General features: G+C 40.8%; 1 protein-coding gene and 1 long non-coding RNA gene across 14 annotated transcripts in view; both read right to left on the bottom strand.

The window, feature by feature from the left end:
* Positions 1–9270, bottom strand: part of afdna (afadin, adherens junction formation factor a) — a 92497-nt gene extending 83227 nt beyond the window's left edge. For all 13 annotated transcript variants that reach the window (XM_079345549.1, XM_079345559.1, XM_079345560.1 and 10 more), the window contains exon 1: positions 8996–9270. In XM_079345549.1, coding sequence (XP_079201675.1) covers positions 8996–9097 — 102 coding nt within the window. In that variant the 5' untranslated portion in view covers positions 9098–9270. The remainder of the gene's footprint in view (positions 1–8995) is intronic.
* Positions 9271–10404: 1134 nt separating this feature from the next.
* The window catches only part of LOC306821032, a 26443-nt gene continuing 11494 nt past the window's right edge, over positions 10405–25353 (bottom strand). The window contains exon 3 of the long non-coding RNA XR_013778743.1: positions 10405–10603. This is a non-coding gene — a long non-coding RNA (uncharacterized lncRNA). The remainder of the gene's footprint in view (positions 10604–25353) is intronic.

The raw sequence follows: 25353 nt of genomic DNA, 5'->3' as shown, positions 1-25353 counted from the left end.
TGATGCTGACCTTTCACTCACAGTCAGACAACAAACTTTCTCCCAGTCACATATTTCTCAGCTCTGCATCGGAGAATCAGTTCAATGCATCGCATGGTTCACTTAGTTTTCAATGACTTGCATCTTTGTGCGTAGGAGAGCAAGCAGTAGGCGAAGTTAGGGTCGAGCAGTATGTCAGTATCTACTTTTCAACAACATGCTGTCAACTAGAGTGAAAACAAACTGTTAATTAACTGTTGGCATGATAGACAGATGATTCACCGTTTTAAAAAGGGATTTTTTTTTTTTGCTCCAAATTTGCAAATTAAGGTTTGGTCTGTTTTACTTTGTCCTCATTTGAAAGAACTGACTATCTTGTAGTTTTGTATGCAATATGCCATCTTGTTGACCTTGAAGTGATGACTGACATCACAGTAATCAGGAGTCGCAGGACCGAGCAACATACCAAGTTTTTAAGATGTATAGAAATATTTCAAACTGAAGGAGTCTGTATCGTTATCGTTTATGCTGCGTTAAAACAACTTTGTGCTTCTTCTGTAAAGTCGCCGATTTGCCTTTTCCTCCTCCCACCCTGCCTTTTTGAGCAAACTCTCATACAGGGACGAAGTGACAAAGCATCTTTATTTCATATCAACGTAAGTGTAAAAGTAGCCTGAGTGACATTAAGCATTTGGCCCATGTGGATTCGACTCAGAGCTGGCTTTTGTTTTTGTTCTCTCTTTGCATGAAAAACATAAAACATATGTGTCGCACGTAACCATTCAGAGAAAATAAATATATAAGGAGATGTGATTTTTGGTTCATGACTCTATTTAGCTGAAAGTCAATCTAGGATTGCATGATGAGGGAAAATTGTCATATGACATAACACTACACATTGTCCAATCCTGTCGGGACTATAACGTGGGGTGAATGAAAAATAGATCAGTGATCGTCCCATACTACTCTAACAACGCTCCTAAATGTGGAAATCTGGTTTCCTCCCGCTTCTGAACTGTTTTCATAGACTGTACGTGCACCTCCTTTCAGCAACAATCAAGAAGACAAAAGGTACATCGTAGTGGCCATACATGATCAATTATTCCAACATGTCTTCACAAACAAAAGTAGTTTGCAGCACCAAATCAAAGCTAACCCAGTATGCTAACAATAGCATTAGTGCCCCCGTTAAAAAGAGCTGAATGTCTGGAGATATGAGATGTGGAAATGGCTGGTGAAACAAAACACAAATCTGGTCACGCATCAGTCGAAAAAACGAGCCAGTCATTCCTCCTACAACCACACAGGAAACCCGCTATCTCCATACAACACACATTTCCTGTCGGCTTCCTGCTTCCTGTGCTGGAGGAAAAACCGGAGAGGGAGGGGCCGCTGATGTCAAGTCTGGCTACATGTTGCATTCATGTACCGTAGGAAAGAAGGTGGATGCGAACTCTGAGCCAGTAAAAAAATAAATAAAAAAACACAGGTATCTACATGTTTATAATCAGAAGTGAATTAAAAATCATTTTAATGTCAAGTATATTGTTGTTGTTTGTTTAAATTTCATGACAGGGGGCGCGTCAGGAGGAAACTCAAGTGCACACGGGGAACTTGCGTGACATGTTGCGATATAAAGAAGTGAAATAATGACTCTCTTTGCCTGCCATACTTCTGTTTTTGTTTCCTCACAAGAAGCAAAAGCAGCAAACGCTTCAGGCTACATCCACACTAACAAGTCTTCATGTTAAGACGGATAAAACTTCTGCTGAGTTTCTGCTACATCACAGTGTTTCAGAGCCTCTGACACATCACTATATTTCCTCTTTCGTCGGGTTCCTCGCAATCCGCTCATGTGAAGGTTTTATTGGAGAAAACCGCAACCTTGGCGTGCAAAACACAACATGAAAAAAAAAATGATAAAAAGAAGCTGCTGATCTCATTTTATCGGCTTGTTCCTTTTGAACAGTTAAGTTGTGTATTTTTCATTGCAACTCCTTCGAACAACTGTTATTTCAGTGAGTCCTGTAACTAGCAGCATGCTCAGGTCCTTTATGATGCAGCAGTGTTTGGTGTGTGCATCTCTACACCGGTACATGCGAGCCCAGTGTATGCAAAAAAAAAAAGATGCAGTTGCGGAGGCGTAGCTTTCATGTCCTGCAAACGTTTCTTTTTCCACCACGAGTGCAGCGGTAAGGATGCTAAAACACAAACTCCCTCAGTTAGTCTTCACAATCAAGGAATGCTTCACAGACTAACAATAGCATATGTGCTGCTGAGGAATATTCTGGGGGCCCACATAACAACATGTTCAAACGACACGTCATCCTGATCTGCTTCTGACATTGACACTTTCAAAGCAGTGATCCTGGATTTACCTTAAATGAAGCGCTCACAGGGGTTTGGGAGGTCAAAGCTCAGTGTTTTAAACTTCAATATTAGAGTAGCAAAACAAAACATCTAACAATATTTAACACAAGTAGAAGTCCCGGACACTCAATATTTGCTGCTTTTAATTATCAGAAAATGTGCGCAAAGTACCGCATACTGTCATCATTTCATTGCACAAATATGTTGGTACAGAAATGTTACCATTATAGCTCTGTTTGGGTTAAAAATGTAATCTTCTACTTGTCTCAATACCGTAAATTATTACAACAATAGAGGTTGTAGTGTATTCAATCGACAGTTTTGACAACCTTAGTTGGGATAGTGAATTAAACTAATGTCACAGGTATGCACGATCTTCCACCCAGCCTGTTCAGCAGCTACGTCATGTGCATCAATAACTGAGCGGTCACATGACTTGTGTCATTTTGTCTCATCATGTTGTAGAAACAAGTAATGCGAGCTCTTCTAACTATTGTCGTGTTGTCAGAAATTAAAACAAAAACATTTAAAAGACTTGGTTGAAGCTAAGACAACAAAACAACAAGAAAAACCAGACGAATGAAACAAAAAGGATCGAAAACCAGTTCGCCTAACAAAAGTTGTTAAGCTATTAATAAGCTGCGAATAATTGAGGAATTAAAAATCAGGGAACGTGTGCTTCCAAAAGGCAGGATGTTTGGGGTCCTTTACGCACCGTGTTAACCCTTCGTTGTCCTCCAGCCAAATGGATTTTACTCTGACATCATACTAGCTTTAATTTTTCCAACTCTGCAGCGACTTAAAAGCTCTTTCAAGTCTATTTAAAGGAATTTATTCTTTTTAATGCCTTAAATTTAGATCTCATACTTTCTTTTTAAGCTCCTGCAGACACCCAGACTCTCGGGCATCCTCTAAGTCTGTAATCTACAGGCTGACACGCAATCAAGCCCCAGCAGCAGGAATGTTTAAGCAAAGTTGGCAGCCTTTGGAGATCTTAAGAGGTCGGCGTTTATTGGAGTTGATTTAGTGGAGAAGACGGTCTCGGTTCAAGGCAGGATCAATGGAGAACTGAAAGGCTGCTCTCTCCTTTTCAAACACAACTTTCGTTTTTTGAAAGTGAAATAAAAATGCTATTGTTAGCACTCTAGTGAGGGAGCTTTAAATGCTGCAAAACACACAAATAGGAGGTGGAATTATTTGACGCTTGCCAGGATGAAGAGACACAGACAGGATTTTATAAAATCATCTAAAAACAGAGGTTCCCAACTCGTCTAGCATCAGAACCCAAAAACCAAACCAAACCAAATTTCTTGGACCAGGGTGCGAAACAAAAACGTTTAAAAGCACGTCATGGACCATTCTGTCACAATCTTTTCCCCAGGCATATATTCACGCCCCTCGGCTCCACATCCCACTTTTCAGTCCCGACCCACCAGTTGAGAACCACTGACCTATAAGAAAATCACATATACAGTGGCAGTGAACGTCTCATTTTAACACACATCAAAATACACGAAATAAATAAAACCATATTAGACGTCTCCATCGCCTGCCTCTCTAACAACAAGGCTGCATGTAATAACTGGCTGAAACACAACTACCCACTGAACACTTCATGTCTGAGTGCACACTGAGTTAATGTCTCAACTAAGTGTGTGTAAGGTGATACACATCGTCCTCTCCCCAGAGGCCCAACAATACATCTCAGTCAGCTGATAAATTGGGCCAATCCATTTTAACATTCTGATTGTTCACTTTAGGAAAACTTAATCTGCAGGACATATTTTTTTCTGAACACTGTGCTCACACAGCTGAGCAGAGTCAACAAGAAACAGTTCATGAACATCATTAAAACAACCGCATGTCGAATAATAAAGCCTTCACGGTGCTCGTAGTTCTGCACACAGAAAAGGTCTCCTTTCGTTCCCTCGATTAGGATTTCAGGCGTCGCCGTTGGCCTTGTGGTTAGAGTCCACATCTCATGTAGTTCTCCAAGCATGCAGCCCCGCGTCCAAATCCTTTTAAACATCATTCCACACACACACACATTTCTGACCCTGATACTGCCCTGTAGAAAGACATACAAATATAAGCGGCCTTATTAGTAATCTGTTTGTTTAACATCTTAAATCAGGATTGTTTTATCTCTTTAAAAAAAAAACAATATCAGTCAGGCTTTGTTTATCTTTATTGTTTATCCTGCACTGTATATGTCTTGTCCTGCACGGTGTGTGTCAGTATCTTTCTTGTTTTTATTTAGATATGTGCCTCTGACACGCTTGTTTACAGTTTGGTTAGGCTCATGCTTCCCTCGTAGCAGAGCTTATAAATAAAATAAACAAACTAAGATTTCCTCTAGAAACTTTTTGCTTTTTTTTTGTCGTTTCCTAGTTGCCGAGACGTCCCTTTTGAGCTCGACTCAGCTCTGTAAGTTATATTTAGGTACAATCTTGACAACGACTTCTCAGCTATACACGCAGCTTTCCAAGCACAGGGAGAATACTGAAGAAGCACTGAGCGTGTCTTCAAACAGGACGGAGAGCTTCATTGTTAGTGGGACATGTTGGATGCTACCAAAATGTGTCATCATGTACTTAAATACTCCCAGGCTTCAAAATGAGATTTTAATTCTCTCTGTTAAGAATTTTTAAAAAAGAAGCATTTTGCATTTAATGAGCCTACTTACTGGGTCGAACTAAATGACCGTTTTTATGTTATAAAAACAACAAACGTGTGTAAGTTCTGTTTGTAATGCTTGTTTTAGTACAGTGTTTGTCGGAATCATCCATCACCTCCACAAGCAGCTCGTCCTGCTGACTGAACCCAACTTAAACAGAGCGTCAAAACTGCAAGAAAGATGACGGCATCAAAAAAAAAAAAGAGGGCGTTTGGAGGTCAATAGACTAGGAAGTCACACACACGGGCTATACGGCTATAGCCGTCAACGTTTTGGCCACCGCAGGTTAGACCCTCGGCCTAGACCCTTTGGTACACGTCAACTATGATCGTTTTGTCATTGCAATTGTGATACACTATAATAGACAGTGCTGGAGATGAGATGTCAGAACAGGGCTGAAAAATGTCATGTTGCCACTTTTCTGATCTTTGGTGCACACAAAACCAATTTTCATAAACTAATCTTGAATCAAAGTCTGTCTTATATGACAACCAGCTGTTAGAGAACTGACCACTGTGCATGCAGTCTGAGTGTCCCCTCGAGCTGGGAGGTCCATCGATTGTATTTGTGGTCCAGGAGGATTTTTAAGAATTTAAAAATCTAGACCTTCTCTTTAATTTACTCAGCCACTTCCCTTAGGCTCTCGTAGTTCACATCCTCCCCACGAGTTTACCTCCGACAGAGCGGCTGGGTGGCCCCAGGTATTTGCCACCCAGCCACAAGTATTTTTCTGAAGTTGTTCTGCCTCAGCTGTACTTTTTCTGTGCCCTGAATCTGCATCGTGCGCTTTTAAAGTCAAGGTTTACAGCTTGAAAAAAAAATCAACCCTAAAAGAGAAATTTAATAAGATTTTAATTGTATTGACCAAATAAATCCAAAACTTGTTTTTGGTCATTTTATTGTTCGTTTTTAGTAGAAAAAAAATGATACAAGTCGTAAATGAAGTTTGGTGTGAAGAATTTCAGGGTTGAATTTCTTGGCAATATCACCCATCCCTCGTGTCCCCTGCCTGTAAAAAATATAAAGGTGATAGGTGATACTTTTTGACATGACAGACAGGCTGGCAGATGCTCAATCACAGATTTAAAATGAGTGTACTGCAGCTTTAAGCAGCACCCTGTCGTGGTGCTCGTTGATGCCGTGACCACATGCGGACAATCAAGCGGACGTGTCGTCCAATGGGTATTTTTTTTAACTGCTACACCTGGATCACACAGGGTGAAGGTTTAAGTGAGTCACAAGACGGCGAGCTTTTATTTAAGGAGAAGTTACAAACACGCAGCTGGTCAAGTACACAAAACGTAATTGCCGAGCCACGTTTATTTGTAAAGTTTATGAGAAAAACGTATCGCTCAACCTGCTCGCTCTGGCTTGACCGAGTGTGTGATGAAAGCGGGAGAAATCTGAATATGACTTAAAGACCGAAACAACAAAACGTATAACAGTTCCAACTAATCAAACATTGTTCACATCTATTTAATAGTCAATAGTCCCCTGTTTCCTTCCAGCTGTTTAATCAATAACGGTGAACAAAGCCAAAAAATAAACAAAAAGAAAGGGTACTTGAAGAAACTCTACAGTGTCATTTTCCAAAGGGTTGGGCCACTGTTCAAGCTGATGTATCTTACACGTTTGCTGTGAGAACGAGCTGATTTATTGCAACGGTCAGTCCTCCTCATCCCACACACACCCACACTTATCTCTTTTTGGGAAATCTACACAGGCTCTTTACGAAGGGAAGCAGAGTAAACTTTCCCACCGCCTTTTCATCCAAATCAAATAAACTGCTGGTGTGATTTTTATCTGAATCCCATCCCATCGATTGTACTCCATCTTTCAAGCCCCTTGTGTTTGTTGAAAATCTGCACACGTAAAAAAAAAAAAAAGCCTCCACAACCTCGGCCCGGCCGAGTCCCCCACGTGACACGGGTACCTGTTTATGTTATAATAAGCCCCCGCCATAAGTCTCACAGCAGGGTTCACTCAGTTTGGGTTGTGAGATTAAAAAGTTGTAGAACCTCTGCTCCAGACTAATCAGCCATCCACGGCTAATCAAATCACACGAATGATCTCACTACCCTCCCTCTCTCTCTCTCTCTCTCTGGCAGTTTGCTCGACATTTGTTAATTTAGCTTTTTTAATCACAGGTATGCGTGTGTGTGTGTGTGTGTGTGTGTTGTGAATCAAATCTTGACTAAATCTATACTGTTTACTTAGGTGAGCAGTATATTTCATACACAGCTATGCTGAGGAGAAGTCTAGACATGCATGAAGGACACTTGTGCAGCTCGGGGGCTCTACCAGCTGACATATGGGAAGGGTGTGGCGTGGTAAGGAAGGACATGCATCTGCTTATATTTAATCATGTCCTGCTGGACTGAGACGTCTTGAGCAGCCAAGCAAATGCAAGCTACTTGTACTGTGAGCGAATTACAGCCTTCTGGAAAGGATGGGGGGGGGGGGGGGGGGTGCAATCATTCCTCACAGGATGGAGAGGGGTTGTGAGTGCAGAATACAACGCTGGCCAACGGCTGGCCAGCTTCAATCCTGATAAATTAATCGGCTCAAGAAGAGGAGAGGGGACCCTGTGTGGCCCCCCTTACACCCTTATCCAAGGAGAGGTGGGGGTGGTGAGCCGCCTGCCTAAAAGACACTGCAGCTGACGCAATCACAGTCATAGCAATAAATCAAAACTACTTAACCATGAGATGCGCCTTGAGGGGTTAAGGTTAGGTAGGATTTTGACTATCTCCTTAAAGGAGCAGAAATATCACCATAGACCTTGCTGTTCTCTTGTAGTGAGATTGCTGAAGCATGCAGGGAGGGGTTTCCTCCCCCCTGACATAATGTTAGTAAACAACTACCTGATCCAGGACCGGACATGTAATTGCAGCCCTGCACCTCAATAATGTTGCAGGGTCAAATTATTGCTGGTCAAACAAGCAGCACGCATCAAGCTAGATGTAGTGTCTGTGTGAGTGTGTGTGTGTGTGTGTGCGTGTGTGAGGACAATGCAGGACAATACTGGTCAATACATTACACTGACAGACAGGCCTACCTGTTGTGATAATTTACACCCAGCATGTTGCTAATACTTTAAGCTTTTATCTGTTTGCTCTGCGTATCAAACCACCCTCCCTGTGCTTCTGCTGTTGGGGTTGTCAGCCATTGCAGGCAGGGCACTACTGCAAGCCCGCTTCTTCACCACACAGCGAGGATAGCTGGATGTACTACAACGCTTGTATTTAAATATCAATCATGTCAGCTGTGCTGGGTTAGCAAGAAATTGGGCAGGCCTGTTTCTACTGTTCAGCACAATGGCAATGCTCCACAGGTAATGTGCTGTGCTAACTAGTTAGCTAACTAGCTAGCCCGGATACGTACACGCCAAACCCCCATTCAAAAAAACAATCAGCTATTAGTGGTTCCCTCCCTTAACCACGCATACACATTTATCATCAATTGCAAATAAGATTTTCAACAATTAGAGGTACTGAATACAAATTCGGCGTAGTTATTTTTCAAAACTGTCAAAAACAATATCCCCTGCATGTACTTTCAGAGAAGCTAGCCGACGCTACGTTTGTGTGATTATCCATATATAATTGGCATTTCACTTCGAAATTGTGCTAAATTGTCGAAAAAGAAATTAACGGAACATTAAGCCGACATAAACACTAAAATATGCGTTATATGTTCAAGTCCTTATGTCGTGTTAAATTATTGTGTTTATCACGAAAGGTTAATTTTTCTTGTTTTTGCTATGGAGTTTGGCGCAATGATCTCCCATTCACGTACCAGGGGGAATAACCACCAAGTAAACCACGCTGCCCACAACATTTCGGCTTTCAGCATGTTCAAGGGAAGTGTCACCCAGTGTTAGTTTTAGGGTCTCTCATTTAAAGAGGAGTGGGCCTGAGTGAGACCGCGGCCTCTCCTGCTCCTCCTCCCCGGGATGGGGTCTCCTACCTCTGTGGGCCGGCTGATCTCGAACAGGTCGAGCCGGTTGGCGTTCCAGTGGTTGATGATGTCGGCCAGTTTCCTCCTCTCCTCCTCCCTGCTCCCCGTCATGGTGGACAAGCCGAGTCTGACCCCCTCTTTTCTCCGACCGTTAAACTCCCCTTCGCGTTAGTCCACACGGGAGGAAGAAAAACGCCGCCACGAAATTAAAATAAAAACCCCGAGCGCGTCAGGTGTGCGGTTTGTTTAACGTCTCTCTCCGCTCACCAACCAACCGTCCGACCGACCGCCTGTCTGATCTGTTTCTGCCTCGCGCTCTCTCTCTCGGTGCGTCTCTGCGCGTTCCCGACTCACTCTCTGGATATGGAAGACCGAGCACGCGCGTAAACTATTAACCATTTGTTTTCCGATAAGCGTTCATGATGACGCTGCTTTTCCCAGGACACAGAAGGGTTAACTGTGACTACACACGGTAGTAAGAAGGATTACGTCAACGTTTCTTAATTAAGCTGATTTATTTTCCTCTCTAATGGCTCTCTAATCATTCTATTGTTATTATATTTATTTAGATTATATTATATTATATATTCTATACATTGCACGGCAGTATATAACTGAATATTGTGTCTATTGCACTATATTATTAATTAATTAATTAATTTAAATCTTTATAATCAATAATTATTCTAACCTAATCACTAATCATATCATACTGCTGTTTACATTACTCGCTGCTTCTGAACACATCACTTTAAATCATCACTGGTCACTTTAACCTACTTTAACCTGCCATTCACTGCACATCATTTCTTAATTGTCCTGTTGAGTTCACCCCATTATCTATATTCTTTTGTGTATATTACTATGTTTCTAAATTTGTATTAAGGTAACTATTCTATTCTGTTTTGACTTTTTGATTTAAGTATTGCTGCTGCAACACCGAACTTCCCCTTGGGGATCTCTAAAGTAAATTCTTATCTTATCTTAATAATACATCACTACCATGTGAATGTTCAGTGCTTCACTGCATTTATTCCAAGAAAATTAAAAGAAATTTAGTAAATGTGTACATGTGAATACAGGAAAAGTCTGCTGTGAGTAAAATATATATTTTTTTTCAAGGCAAGAAATTCAATAATTTAACATGATTTTTTGAGGGATTTTTTCGTTCATGTTTGTGATGGATGAGTTATTGTCTGCAGTACTTCGATGCTGATAACGTGAATTCTTCCTGTGGACAAACTACTGGTTTCCTTTCTGTTTGTCTGCGTGTTGTTGAAGGTATCTGACTGAGTCTTGTGTGTGTTTATGTCTGTGTGTAAGTAAACAGCAGAGTGCTCAGTCTTCACAACCAGCAGCTCTTTATTAACACACAGCTGTCAGTGACAGTGAAAGGTCACTAAATATCATGCAGATACATGAGAAATGTCAGGAATACAGTGATGATCACAGCTACGAAAATAGACGTGATACACCGCTGTGTTAGTCATGATGTCAGACTCCCACCTCCTCCTCTCGTCCCCTCCTCGTCTCCTCTCCTCTCGACACAGTGAAGCTTTTTATAAACACATTAGTCACTGTGGATGGATTTGTGGGTGTGAGTGCTGCGTTGACATCCTGTGTGAGTAATGAATGCAAAAAGAGTTTTATCAGAGCAGCTGGTTATACTGTACACAACCGATTAAAGGAAAACAAATAAACAATTATAAATACTGAAATAAATCTGAATAACATCTGCCAAGGGGGATTTATTTTGGTGCTTTAGTTTGAATAGATTTTAAGCAGCATTATAAAAACTTCTTGCACAGCTATTTGTTGAATCAAGTGGTACGAAATAAGAGAGACACATTTCAAGCAAACAAGCAATATTAATGTTGCAAGACAAGAGAATCACAGAAATACTTTTTTTTTTTTTTTTTAAAGGGACATTCATTTCTGTAGTGTTGATGAGTACCTCGTATCATGGCACACCTCCCTGATTTTCTGATAATTTGGGCTAAATTTATTTGGCGGACAGTCCACTGACTTTTATCCAACAAGACAACTGCAGGGTTACACACTGAGATGCTGAGAAACGATTGCATCTGTTTACTTAAGAAACAGTAAACTTTATTTAAAGAGGACATATTTACATCAGACACATCACAACATCTGTGCTTCTGTGCTTTGGTCCGAATATAACATGAATCAAGCAGTAGAGGAGGTTTGTGACCCTGTAGAAATCAGCTCTCTCTGAACACTCAGTTTTGGTGTGTGTGTCTCTTTAAATGCAATGAGGTTTTTTTTTGTTTGTTTTATTACCATGATTGCATTGCTAGTTCTGTTAGCGTGTTAATGGATACCTCCTATATGTGTTAGCATGGAGCTAAAGAACTCGAATGTACTGTACATACCAGTCTATCTGAGAGAATTCCCCATCCCCACCCCTCCCTGTAGAATAATGTAACCACCACTGACTACATTGGTCAAATGAATGTGCTGATCTTAACAGCTGAGTAATGTAATTTTCAATCCAGGATTTTGGCCTATCACAATATGTTAGCACACTTTCTCTTAAGTTCTTCCTCTTGTCTTGTTGTAATTGTCCTCAATTAAAGTTAAATTCAAGATCTTCATCCAGCACTGGTGGGAATGTTTGTGCTGAAGCAAAATCAAAAGCAGAAGTGAGAAACCGCAACAGGAAACCAACTTCACCAGATAGCTCTGCCACTTCCTGTATCTGTGATTCTATCACTGCTTCAGTCATCACACACACACACACACACACACACACACACACACACACACACACACACACACACACACACAGGTCAAAGAGAGACGTTACACTGATTGTTAAAAATCTGTGCTGACAAAAAAATCTGCTGATTGTGTCCCGGTTTATACTTTTTGTCTGTTCCTTGTTTATAACTCGATATAAGTCAAGATTTCTGTCATGTTCAGATAAAAAGCCAGTGAGATAATTATTGTTCATCATTTGAGTCTTTAAACTTCACATTCTTAAAGATGAGATCACATGCATATCGGGTGTCCGCCCTGCCTAAAAACGTCTAATTTATTTTGTCTCCTGCCCTGGTCACAACTATCCTCTTTAATCTGCGAGTTTTTAAGATAACATGCAGCATCGTTAAATGTTCGGCTTCTTATCCAACACCGGATAACAGTTTCAAGCAGATAGGAATATTTCTGCTTGTAGAAAGCACAAAAGATAGATAGAGGTTGAAACAAAGACAAAACAAGAAGAACAAACGTGAAAACATTTGATAATGGATGACTAAAGAAGTAGCTCATCACACTTGTAACAAAAAGATAAGGAGAATGGTTATAAGTTAAACTTTCAGTAAATGAAACAAAGAAAAGAGGAAGTTGGCTGTGAAGTGAAGTTATTAAAAAAGGAAGCGGGAAAGTGAGATAGCATTTTTCTTTTTGCTTTCTGGAATAAAGTAAGTACTATATTATCTCCTATTGCTTAAGCCAGTGGTTCCCAAAGTTGGGGTCGCAACCGACACTTTCCATAAAACTAATACAAATTAAAATAATTCAAAATTGTAAATTTGACCTATTTTTGAAAAAATGTACAAATGAGTTATTCAATTTCCAATAAAACCATACCATGCACAACAGCTGTTGAATGGTTAACTATTCAATGGTGTAAAGATATCCATGTTCCCCTGAGGACACACAGTGTTCAGTTTGTTGTTGTTGTTTTTCTAAGGTTTATTTTTTGTCTTTTTGTGCTTTTATTTTAAGACAGGACAGTGGATAAAGTTAGAAACCCAAAGGGGGGGATAGATCGTCAGACACATGTACATTTCGTCTCTGTACATGGGGCACAGGCATTAGCCAAAAGGCACCCTGTTGACATAAATCCCTCAAACACCCTGTTGCATCGATGGACCCTCCAAATACCGCTGTAGAATCTGAAGTTAGAAGGAGAACATACTGGCTGCTGCATTGTTGTCAGAGAGCACTTCAACAGCATGTTTCCTGAATGTCAGATCGTAAGGTTATTTTATCATTTCATTCAGTAGATATCTTATATATGGGTCATTTGACACTACAAATGCTGACTCACGTCATCAGGCTGAGCAGATTGAGACCTGACCTTGTGACTTAGCGTTTCATCGTGTGTTCATGGGGAGGAGTCCTGCTCGGCCCCATACCACTCCCAATAATTTATCATCTGTATGTGTGCGTGCAGCGTCATAAAAAGGGTGTTAGATTTATTGATGTCATGGTGAATGTCCACATTTTTAATCATCAAATCCATACTCATGTAAGAATGTAAGAGCAAAGAAAAGCTGATATCCTTAGAAAATAAGAAGAAACTAAAGGATGACAAGAGCATGTAAGGAGTGGATCAATATGACTTTACATGATGCGTTGGATGATGATCGACTGTATGTTTGACCTGAAGTTCGAGGTCAGCTCCTGCTCTCTGTCTTCATTTACCAACGACTAATCTAACACAGTAAGTGCAAAGATAACACTCCCAATTTCAGCCACAAATCCACCTTATCAGAACCTTCCCTTTAAGCAGCCCTGACGTAATCTTTATCCCACTGATTATATGGAAAGTAAGAATATCTTCAAGCAGGGAAAGATTTAAGAAAGTCATCTTTTTACAGTGGCGTTATGCTTCTTAGACAGATAAGAAGGGAAAATGTCAAACTTTAACGTCATAAGTGCGTAGACAGTAACTGCACAGGGAGAGAGAAGCTTCTGAACGAATTAAAAGATCTGAGACACCCGTGAAATACCAAGTAGGCCCGTGATGATGCAATAAAGTACATGGAGGATGTGTAAGAGGGCAAGGCTGCACAATCTGGAGACATGCAAATAGTGCATTGTAGTTTTGTTTGAGATTTTTTTTTTCCATTCTCCCCACAAAATGGAAAATTAATTATGTGCTGATCTTGTGATTTGTGCAGCGACAACTCACAACAAATGTCATCTGGAGACACTTTATAAAAAAGAGCAGGTAAAAGTACTCACTCAGTGCTATGTTACAAATACCCAGCTTTAAAGACACAGTTCCTCTGGGGAACAATAAAAAGCACCTTGTCACATTTCATCGCACTGCACAGTGAAGCATCACAGCATGCAATACGGTAGAATATTGTTGTTTTGGTATAGTTTGGTACGCTACGCTATTGTGTTGTGAGGTATTGTGTCTTTTTATATTGCATCTTGTCCATTCCTTTCCTTTGGTATGGGATCCTGTCTTATAGAAATGAGTCATACACTTTATCATATCTTACTGTACTCTTTCATATTGTTTCGTACACTGTTGCATCATATGAAATCGAATCACTTCCTATCGTTTCATAGTCTGATAGAAATGTCTGGTGTCTTGTGGTATTAGATGCACCTCCCGTTTAAAGGCAAAGCCTCTGCTGCAGCGGCTGAGCATATATCATAGTGTTTGATCTGTTTATATCTCAGCTATCGTGCACATTTGATCAGACAGGCAGCTAAAAAATGCACCTCTCCCCCTGCGTGGCCCCATGATTCAGTGTTATCTATCAACACACCTTTCTCCTTTCCTGTTCGGTTCTCGCCATCTGTTGCTCATACTCCAAGAAAAACATCGATTTCTCCCACTCAGTGCAACAGGAAACATCTGCTGCAGTGTGAAATGTTGCCTTACAGGATACATGCAGAGGTGGAGAAAGCACTGTAGGAATGTAAAGGTGTGAACAAATTACTGAAAGCTCTTGTAACAGAAATAACATAACCACAGAGTGAGCAGCATGTTGAAGCACTCCAATACAATATGCTCTTTATCGTTTGTGCAAACTGCTCATTTCCACAAAAGGAGACAGGCTCAACGTATGGAGAAGACACTTGGGATTAAAGCAAAAGCAAGGTAGGTTTTTTTTACAGTTGCAAAATATTGCAAATATTGCAAATATATATTGCAAAAATAAATTTACAAAATACCTAGATCATTTCAGGAGTACTGCTCCAGAGATTCTCCCGACCTGGCTGATGAAGCAACAGAATCCGCGATACATTATTCTGCAGCCGTTTATCTACATGCATGGAGATTGTATTGGTGGCGTGCACACACTCTATGCACTGTGCAGCAGGAACAGTTTAGAAATGTCACTCCCCCTCCTATTGGCTGGAGGGGTTTTCTGCAAGTGTGAAAACGATACAAGTCTGCTTATACAGACATCTCATAGATTAAAGATTCAGGTTGTTTTTTTCATTTTTCAACAGGGGTGAGAAACACATTGTAAGGACAGGATAAGATTGCTGACTCAATAATTTTTCCAACCCCTATATTCAACTGTATATCTGCATTCAGTGAAAAAAGACAGTTGCACATTCATCACACTAAAAGATGTAACCTATCATTTTTTTGAATGGCGTATTTGCGATCATGAGATCAATGCATCATTTTTAAATCTGCAGGATCATTTTATTAAAATCCGGAATTTACAAACACAACAGAAGCCTGATCACATGCAGAAAGCTGATTATGCACCAGAAGGGATATTCACTTTAAAACCCGGCCTAACAGGATTATAACGAAGCAGAACAAGAAAATGGTAATTTTTTTGGGAGATTTAATTGGCACAACAAACGCTGCTTGAATTAATTTACTCACAGGATGTGCGAGTCAAGATTGCTATGTGGAACAACGGTGTCCTAAAAGGGATCCATACCATACGAATAGCAAGAGGCTTCACCAGGAGACGGGTGGAAATAAACAAAAAAAGTGCAGGCTATTTGCTGAAACAGGGGTCGCATTGCAATTAAATACTCATTCCTCCATGAAAAAAAAACACACTGACATAAAATCCACGTCAGTGTGTTATTTCTTGTGATAAGAACATACACTGTACATATCAATGGAGAAAGCCTGAGGGATGTCACCCATCTGTTATTGCAGGGGGGCTTTGGAGGCTTATCGGAGGTCGCCGCCATGCTGTAAAATCAGAAAGAAAAAAAAAGATTTTTTCCGTACAGTGTCCCGATGAGGACAAATAATCAGACCATCATTGTTCTATGTACCAGGATGTTCATTTCTGTTTTAAAAATGGCCGTTTTTGAATGGGGTGTGTATGAAACTTACGAGTCTTTTGAAGCCAGCTTCAAGTGGACACTCGACGAACTGCAGGATTTTTGTTTTTTGGGAGTGATTTATTTACTGCTGCTCGGATAAGACGCAGAGTTGTGCACAATATTAACCTTGTTTGTGAAAGAGAGAATAATGTCACAAGATGCTACATGTTCCTCTTTTTAGTGAAGACAGGCGGCTACTCTTCATGTTTAAACCTTCATCATAAAACATACAGCCTAACCCTGGACTACAATTACAACTTCAATTTTATAAATATGCGACGTGGCTCTAATACAATACGTCGTAATTATCTGTGTTTTCTACGTATTTAAAGTTAAAAGAAGAATGAAAACCCAAGTTCAATCTTCCATGACTTGCTCTGTGTAGTTTCCAGTCCAGTTTGTGTTGAATGAAAGCCCTGTAAGTAAGAGATCCTGTCTATATTGGGAGCAACCTTTCACTGCAGTATGTCTTTCTCACAGCAGACCTTAAGGCCACTCATAGCAGGAGAAGCACAGGTGTAACTAACAACATTAGGGGCTCGGTCACAGCAGCAGTGAAAAGAGCCTCACAGAGGGGGGGGAGAGTAAATCCTTATGATTCTTTCATGTTAAGCTGAACTTTGGTGAACCGACACGCACATCTTCAACAATGACCAACCGAAATGGTGGAGGAATAGAGAGTCAAAATGTCAAAGCTTTGCTCCAGAATACAGATTTTTTGCAACACTGGTCTGATGGAGACATGAACCAACCACATTCGTTTTACACTTAATACACAGAGAACTTTATTTGAAATCTTTTTTTGTTTTTTTTGTTAAAACAGTGTGAGCTTTTTGAAAATTAGCAACCAAGCCAGCTCGCTAAGCGTTAGCTTGTCTCAGTGAAACAACTTTGTCAAGACAGCAATTCCAAAAACTGAGGGCATAAAAGTATCCCGCCTACAACCGGCAATCTTTAGGCACCATAATGTTTCTATACATTTCATAACTTGCATGCATGCATTTTTTAAAAATATCATATCTTATTTTTGAAACTTGGTATTCAGCATTCTTTAAATGTTACATCTATGCATCCATTCGTTGTATTCGGTCTCTCACAAACACTTTACCAGCAATGACGTGATATATTTAGTTTTCCTGTAAATACAAAAATAAAATCTGAAAGTTATAAAAAGACACTTAGCTATATGAAAGAAAAGAAACATCATTTCTTTTAGGTCTTTGCAGGGTCTATGGGTAGAATAAGCCTTTATAATAGTAAACTGTATACCATTCCCAGCTGGTCATATGTGCAATGTATGGACAGCAGACCTGTATGCATGCTCAAGTGCTGCAAGGGCTTAACAGCAGCTGTTGATCTGTCCTGTTGACTAAACATCTGTTAGCCATCAAAAGTCACTCCACCCACACAGAAAAAGAAAATTCCCTTTCTTTTCTCCACAATATTAGCACTCTTTTTCAGTTCATAAGCTAAGAAGAAATGTATATACTGTTTTATATTTCTCAGTCCTTTTCTTCCTTCCTTTACTCCAAATTCAGTCTTTGTACATTTTGCCTTTCTGCACACCTTCCAGCTTTTTTTCACAAATGGCAAACTGGGAGGTTATTACAAGCGGTGACGTTGTAGCTTGTGTACGGTGTAACAAACAGATCCATTAACTTCACGCACTGTTGAAAAGCAACCGTGTGAAAAGTGGAACATCTTTGTTTTGGCTCGCTGCACTGACCCCTCCTCTGCAATCCACCAAGACGTATCACGTTTGTGTTGTGCTCCTGTGGTTGCAAAGCTGCAGAAACGAGGAGGTGGCGTGAGCCGCAGCGAGGGGAACAGAGTTTGACAGATGCTTAGAGAGCTGGCGTTGGACAGAGCGACCGTGCATCTGGAGGAAGCATCAGTAGCTGTGGTTCGCAGTTTGGAGAATTCTTGTCTCAGTGAGGCTTTCTTAAAACAGCTGCAGGGCTGTTTTTGAATCGATGCATGTTGACATTATAACTGGGATAGAATAATCTCATCAGCATACAGTGGGATTGTGAAAAACAAACATGGTGGAGATAGACGGCATCTGATAGCCGTTCACACTGGATTTCATTAAAGGGAACATTGTTCAGAAACCTTATTCACGTTCAAAAACAAAAACATGATTTATTTTTCCCTTAATAAATTCATGTTAGTGTTCTGAATTTCACACAGATACGTCCACCTCACATTTAAGAAGATTTAAATCTCAGGACTCAAGCTTTTATGGTGAGTAAATTCCAGTATCATTTTAGCAATATTTTACCATTTAGACTGCAGTGTTATATCAGAATATGTAGCTATATGAGCCCTAAGTAGTGACAATCATTCACCTGCTGCACGTAGCAGCAAGCCTGCTTCGCCCCACCAGCTCCCTGAGCTCCCATTAGTCTGAGAAATTAACAACTACAAATTGAGAACGTTGTTTCTGTGGGAAACACAGGGGTAAACTTGTGTTTACTGACCATCTAATGAATAAGACATAAGGGTTGAAAGTTCAGCATTGATTCCAGCTCCAGGAAACCAACAAGGCAGCTATCAAATTCCCCCGTCCCTCCCATCCTGCTTCACTGGCATGTGTCTGCGACTCACAGATCAATAGACGAGTGCTGGAAAAACGATGCGACATATCAATTTCAAGTGATGATGAAAATGTAAAAGAAGGAGGATGGGAGTTGAGATACTTAGTGGTTGTAGGCCACGTTGAAGAGAGGTGAGTTTTATCGGGGTTTCTTGAAGGGGGCGAGTGAGGGTGAGTCTACAGGAGGACTGCTCTGGAGAATATTCTGACCTGCTGATCATGTGCATGGAGATCGTTTAAGTTGTCATTCATGCAGACTAAGGTCCAAAGATGAACATGAGTGCTTTTAACAATCAAGGTAAAGTGGCTGGTGTTCATACTTCTCATAGCAAGCTAGTCTCTGTCACAGACACTTCATTGTGTGAAACACAAATGAAACAGGAGCCAGGATGCTATAACTTCCTGGTCTGCCAATAAAAACACACAATCCCTCCAGCCCTCTATTGTGTTGTGAAAAATGTGTTTCTAACCACTGATCTCAAAAGGGCCAAAAGGGAAACTTTCCGTGCCCACTTGCAGAATAACAATTAATGGATGTATTTATTTACACTCATTTATTAGCTTTTATTAAATAGAAACAAATGAAATAGGTCACTTGCATCATTATCACAGAGACAAACCTGTATTTTTACATTTTGGTGATGCAATCTGGTGAGCATCACTTGTATAACAAGTTTTCCATCTAATTTTCATACATGAGTCAAAGGGAGAAGTTATGCTGATGACTCCCACAGTCCCTGACACTGGTCATTTCATGGCTCCTTAACCGTCCAGATCCTGCAGACTGGACAAAAAAAAAACATACTGCTAATAAATATCTGCAAAAACATGGGCCCTTATGACTACAAGTTTAGAATTATTTTTTTTCCCCACTTTAAAACATGCTGACCCAATTTTTTCTTCTTTGACCCATATTTTACATTCAGCCTGGCCACCCCTGCACCTTCTTTTTCTCCTTTCGGGTGGGGTTTCCAGCCCTTTACTTTCCCGAGTTGGTTCTTTATAATTTCAACACTTTTATGGGTTATATTTTTAAAAAGCTTGTGGATTCATTATTTCAAACTTGTGTGTCATTACTCAATTTTATACCTCGCAGATTTAACATTTTGAGCTGTTCTTTTTTTTCTCAGGCTGAAACACAAAAAGTATTTCCAGAAATGAAAACAAAACAAAAAAAACGTCTGCAAACACTAAACTCCCTCTGCAAGAAACATGGGCAGAAAGTCTGTCTTCTCAGCCAGTTCTGGTGTTTTTCTCCAGAACAGCATCCCTCCCTGACCGGCAGCGTTGTGCAAAGTCCTCATATGAACCAGGTGCAGCGTTAATGCAGCGGTGCGAGCCAGCAGCAGCAACAGCAGAGAGCAGCCCCTCCTCTGGTCTCTGGATCTGAGCCTGCATGACCGAGGTCCAAATAATTCCAAGCGGTTCTCTCCCACACTTTGTTAAAAACAGGGCGGCGTGTTGATTTCTTCTTAAATGATAAAACATGTAACCATGAGGTATAGCACTGCGTCAAAAAAGTCACATTTGTCAGTTGAATCAATACGCAGACCACCCAGAGCACAAAGCTCATTAACATTAAGTGTGAAACGGAGATTACAGAGGTCAAACCATTCAAAGACCTGGTGTGGTTGTAAAGGTCATTCAAATGAGCGGACCATGACAACAGTGACGGCGGGAACATTTCCCACCGTCAAAGTGCTGCCAAGGCCATATAAGTTGATACACGTGCCGAGGTGACATTTTTACATGTTTAGAAGAATTTCGTGAGGTGTAGAGTTTTAAATATCAGAAATAATTGTGTTGAATTGGAGCGGAGTGTAATTTGTGATTTTATAATGGGAAAAAAGCTGCTTTTAAAGTCTTTTATTTTTTTCTCATTTAAAATCATTATTGATATATTGTCATTGTGTTTTGTGCCCTTCTGTCTGTGTGTGTTCGGCCACACCTGGTGAAGGCTTTTAAAGATCAGGCAGTCATCCTCTCACTGTCTCTCACTCACTCATGCTCTTTGTAAACGGTGATTATTATTCAGAGTTAAAACCATCAGTTTCTCTTGTTTTTATTTTGTCAGGCCTTAAGAGCCGGGTCGAGACAATGTCTACATATCATTTGGATTATATTTCTGTTTTTGCTTTTAAACTTTCACCTTCAGAAATAATATCCTGCTCATGTAATAATTCAGTGGCAAAGCTTCAGAGAAGAATTCCTCAAAATCATTGGTACATGAAATCAAAACCACCTGCATGGCAGCCGAGCAGAAGAATATGTAACTATGTGCCTCGGTGCTCTGGCTCTTCCACCAAAATAGAAGCAGATTGGAAAATGTTAGCTTAACTTTGTTAAGCAGTCTGAAATTTTGTATCCTCCTGTTTATTTTGGGGCTTTAGTCAGAAAGTGGGGAGAAAGAGAGAGAGGAGGGATATGCAGGAAGGTGACCACAGGTTGGATTCTGCTTGGAGGACTACAGCCTGTGTACGTAGGGCGTGCAAATGAACCACGATGCCCGTTGCTTTTCATTCTTGTGTCTGGTTCTGTTTCATGTGGGCATTGCAAATAAACTTAGACTGTAAAAGCTTTAGTCTAGCACATCTGAGTCATTGCTTCATACATGACCCTTTACAAACACACGTTGAATAAATACATAAATAATCTTGTAATAAACGGAGCGAATTGAGATCGTAAAACAAAGCGTAGCAGGTGTTTTTTGGTGTTTGAAACCTTTGCACTGCTTTTACATATTGGGGATCTAACTGACTCGGTACAGTCGGTACAAACAAGTTTTGCAATTAGTTGAGTAAAGGTCTTTGCACACTTTGTTATTTTCCTTCTTATCCATAATCCGCTAATAAACCTAACGCACAGAAACCTTGCACACTGAGTCCGATGAATGCATTCATCTATTCATTGTAAAAAATAATGATCCAATAATTAAAATAGGACCCAGGCTAGAAAATACCACAAATCAACCTTTGAAGGGAATGATTTCAGATGTTTCCTTACAGTTACAGTATGATATTCTGTCAATCTAACGAGTACGTTTGCCTCTGAATCTGACACAATGGCGTCAGTATGTACACAAGTCTGAGAGTAAGTATCAGTCTCTGCCACTCAGCAGCCCTCCATTAAGTCAGCTTTAGTCACGAGCAGACGGTGACAGAAACACACAAAGGAGTCTATAGAACCAGTGCCATTAAAACCAGCCATCGAGTCAATACGCACGAGAGCGAGAGAGAGAGAGAGAGAGAGAGAGAGAGAGAGAGAGTTTGCAAGTGGACCACTCATTAAGCCCCGCCTCCTAGTAACCGTTGCTGTGCCTTCTAAGTTTATAAATGCACAGTATAGGCAGATTAACATTTTGACAACAACTCGCTGCAGTTGATCTTCGACCTAACTAGCTTAAAATACTTAGCAACATGTCTTGGTTGAAAACATTGGCTGTATCCCAAACCACATCTTTTCATACTTTTATATTTGGGATGTAAAATCTGAAATCATAGTATGCCGACGTTGCCAGAAAGGTCAGAATGTATCCAAGATCGGAGAGCACTTTTAAGAAATGAAACAGGAGCTCGCTGGTCGGACTTAACTGTCCCAGAATGCTTTGTGGCTTTCAGATTATCCATTAGTGGATGCTAGCCAGCCAGCCAACCGTAACACATTTTATATGTTAGTCGAACAATACTAAAACGAGCACCAAGCTGTATCAGAGGACTGATGTGTTTTACGTCCGAGACGTGGCTGCAGGTCTCTCTCTCTCGCTCTCTCTGAGAACTCGACTAGTTTTTACTTTTAAAGTGGAACTTAGAGCCAATAACGAGAACTTCTCAACCTCTGCAAATGGTAAATTTGGATCTTGAAATTAATGCTTTGACATTAAGACCTCTTAACACCCTAAAGGGGGGGGGGGGGGGGTTGAGAGAATAAAAAGAAACACCTGCAGAGTCTTTGAACTGTTGATCCAGCTGACTGAGTCAAACACTGCGTGCCGTGTTTGCGTATGAGAGGTGAGATACGAGAGCTGCACGGCCGGTTAGACCCGTTTCAAATATTCAAACTGCAAACACTGTTGGTGATACAGTGTACATGCTGCTCTACCTGTCGACAGCTGCTCAGCCATGTGACTGTGTGTGTGTGTGCGTGTGTGTGTGTGTGTGTGTGTGTGTGTGTGTGTGTGTGTGTGTGTGCGTGTGTGTGTGTGTGTGTGTGTGTGTGTGTGTGTGTGCGTGTGTGTGCGTGTGTGTGCGTGTGTGTGTGTGTGTGTGTGTGTGTGCGTGTGTGTGTGAGTGTGTGTGTGTGTGTGACTAAGCAGCAGGAACCAGTTTGTGCAGAATCAGCTGGTCACCTTCTTCCTGAGAACAATGGGATTAAAAGCCTTTTTTCTTTTGCTTCCTGTTTGCGGGGGTAATTAACACTTCCTGCATTAAATTACATTTACAGTCACCTTTTTTTGCAACTTAACCGTTTCCTGACACAGGAATCACACAGGTTATATTTTTGATTTTAAATCTGTTGGGAGAATGAGTCGTTTTAATTCAAGTCATTGTTTTTTAGCCTGTTAAAAAAAACATCTGCAGGGATGTGTAATGTGAAGCTCCCATCACTTTCCATCCCTGTTATTCAGACTGCATGGCCAGTACGTCCTCCTTTCAAGTTTAGTTCCAGTCCTGAATGGTCTGTTTTTTCTTAGACCAGAGAAGGCGGCCTTAAGCCCCCCCCCCCCCGGCTCTCGATTTGCAAGGCAAACCAACAGGTGTTGCAGCGATGGAAGCGGGCAGTGGAACTGCTTCAGATAGAAGTGATTGTACCCGAGCTAAAAAGCCTCTGCATGTTTCTAATAAGCTCCAGCAGCAGAAAGCTGCTCAAACTAGGATCAATGTTGGAGATGCTTTTGAAACATGCAGAGAGGTTAGAACGCAGAAAGCTTTACAGACCCATGCAGAGCTGGCTAAACACTGAAGCTACAGTGTCCACCACATGGTGACCTGGTGGTGGTGGTGGTGGTGGGGGGGGGGGGGAATGTAATGTTTTGAATTTGGACTGTAGTACCCATCTTTAACTCTAGGTGTTAGAGTTGCACACTGCTCCTTTAATGCCCCCTACTTTCACACTAACATTGTTTTCTGTTATGTTATATATTTTTACAGAGTTCCTTTTGTTTTAGTAGATGCATCGACATCGAGGATAAAACACATAAAAACTCAGATACAGTATTAGTCATCCAGCCCTGGTGATACTCTGTTGGTGATGCTTTGTAGTTAGCAGTCATTCTGTTTATTTCTGTTTTACTCGCTTTTCATGAGGAATATTCAGCTTGAAGCTCGGGGGAAATCTTCCCCTTCTTCTCCTCCAATGCCCTCTGTCTCCATGGCTGCATCCACATCATTTAAAAAAAAGCAATTCAACAGAAAGTATTTCCAAGTCTTCTTGGCTCTTTGATGTGTCCATAACCACACCAATCCTGTCTCCCTTTTCCTTCCTCTACCTTTAGAAATTACAAAAACACTCCTGATCCTCTGCCAGCCCCGCAATAAAGGAAACACTTAAGCTGCCTACGTTTCCCACAGTCCTCAGCTCTGCAGGCGGGAAGACAGGACTGTAATTTGGCTGTCTAATTACCCCGACGATTTAATGGGATGCGAGTGTGTTGCAGTATAATACGACACTTTCACAGAACACACTCATCGCAAAGGCCTAGAGCTTCACATGAGGATAGAAACACACACACACACACACACACACACACACACACACTGAGTAGCTCCCAGCAGCAACAATAAAGCTGTCAGAGTGTGCAGCATCTCGGGGAAGAGAGAGAGAGGAAAAGAGAGGATTGAGAGATAAATGGAGAGCACACAAAGGAAGAGTTGAATAATTCATGGAACTTTTTTTTTTTTTTTTTAGGGTAACGGAGCTTTTGCTTTGTCGTCTCTGTTTGTGTTTCTGGAGTTTCTCAACGCCACGTAGAGCGCTGAGAGAGGAGAGCATGTTCTTGAACGTATGAATGAAACGATGATGATGTGAGGCTGTTTCGAACCATCTAATGTCCAGAGATTCAGTCGTCAAAGATGACACAGTAACCGCAGCAACATGTGATGCCTCTCTTTTTGGAGATATGAAAAAAAAAGAACAAACACAAAAAACACGCACACAGCAAACCTCTTCTGTACCTGCTGCTTCTCAACTCTAACAACGTCGTCATCATCAGGTGAACTGGACGGTCTATAGAAATGGAAAGTTGCCCCTCTTGTAGAAAGAATAACAGATTTCAGAAACTTTACTCCCCCTTTAAACTTATGTTAATTTAGGATATTTTTAAACTTCACTTCAGTCTTGCTCTGAGCTGCATTCATTTCAATCTATTTATCAAACACCAGGAAACAATGCAGCTTGTATTGAACAATGACGCTTTGATAGCTCCTGCATATTTCTTGTTTCATTATAATCGTTCGACATTTATATGACTCTGAAAATCTTCCTCACATTTTCAAGTACATCAGTGTTTCCACTTTTTAGACGGCTTGTTGCGGCTGAAAGAGTTAATAATAAAAAAATAAAAAAAGATGAGCTCCTTAGTCGGAAAACTTTTGAACTCATGTCCTCTTGCTGCTTTTGAGATGCAAACACACGCATTTATCTCTCTCTTTCTACCCTGTGTGTGTGTGTGTGTGTGTGTGTGTGTGTGTGTGTGTGTGTG

This window comes from Symphodus melops, assembly GCF_947650265.1.
Source record: "Symphodus melops genome assembly, chromosome: 1".
In the NCBI taxonomy this organism is placed as follows: domain Eukaryota; kingdom Metazoa; phylum Chordata; class Actinopteri; order Labriformes; family Labridae; genus Symphodus; species Symphodus melops.
This window is presented reverse-complemented; position numbering and strand designations above follow the sequence as displayed.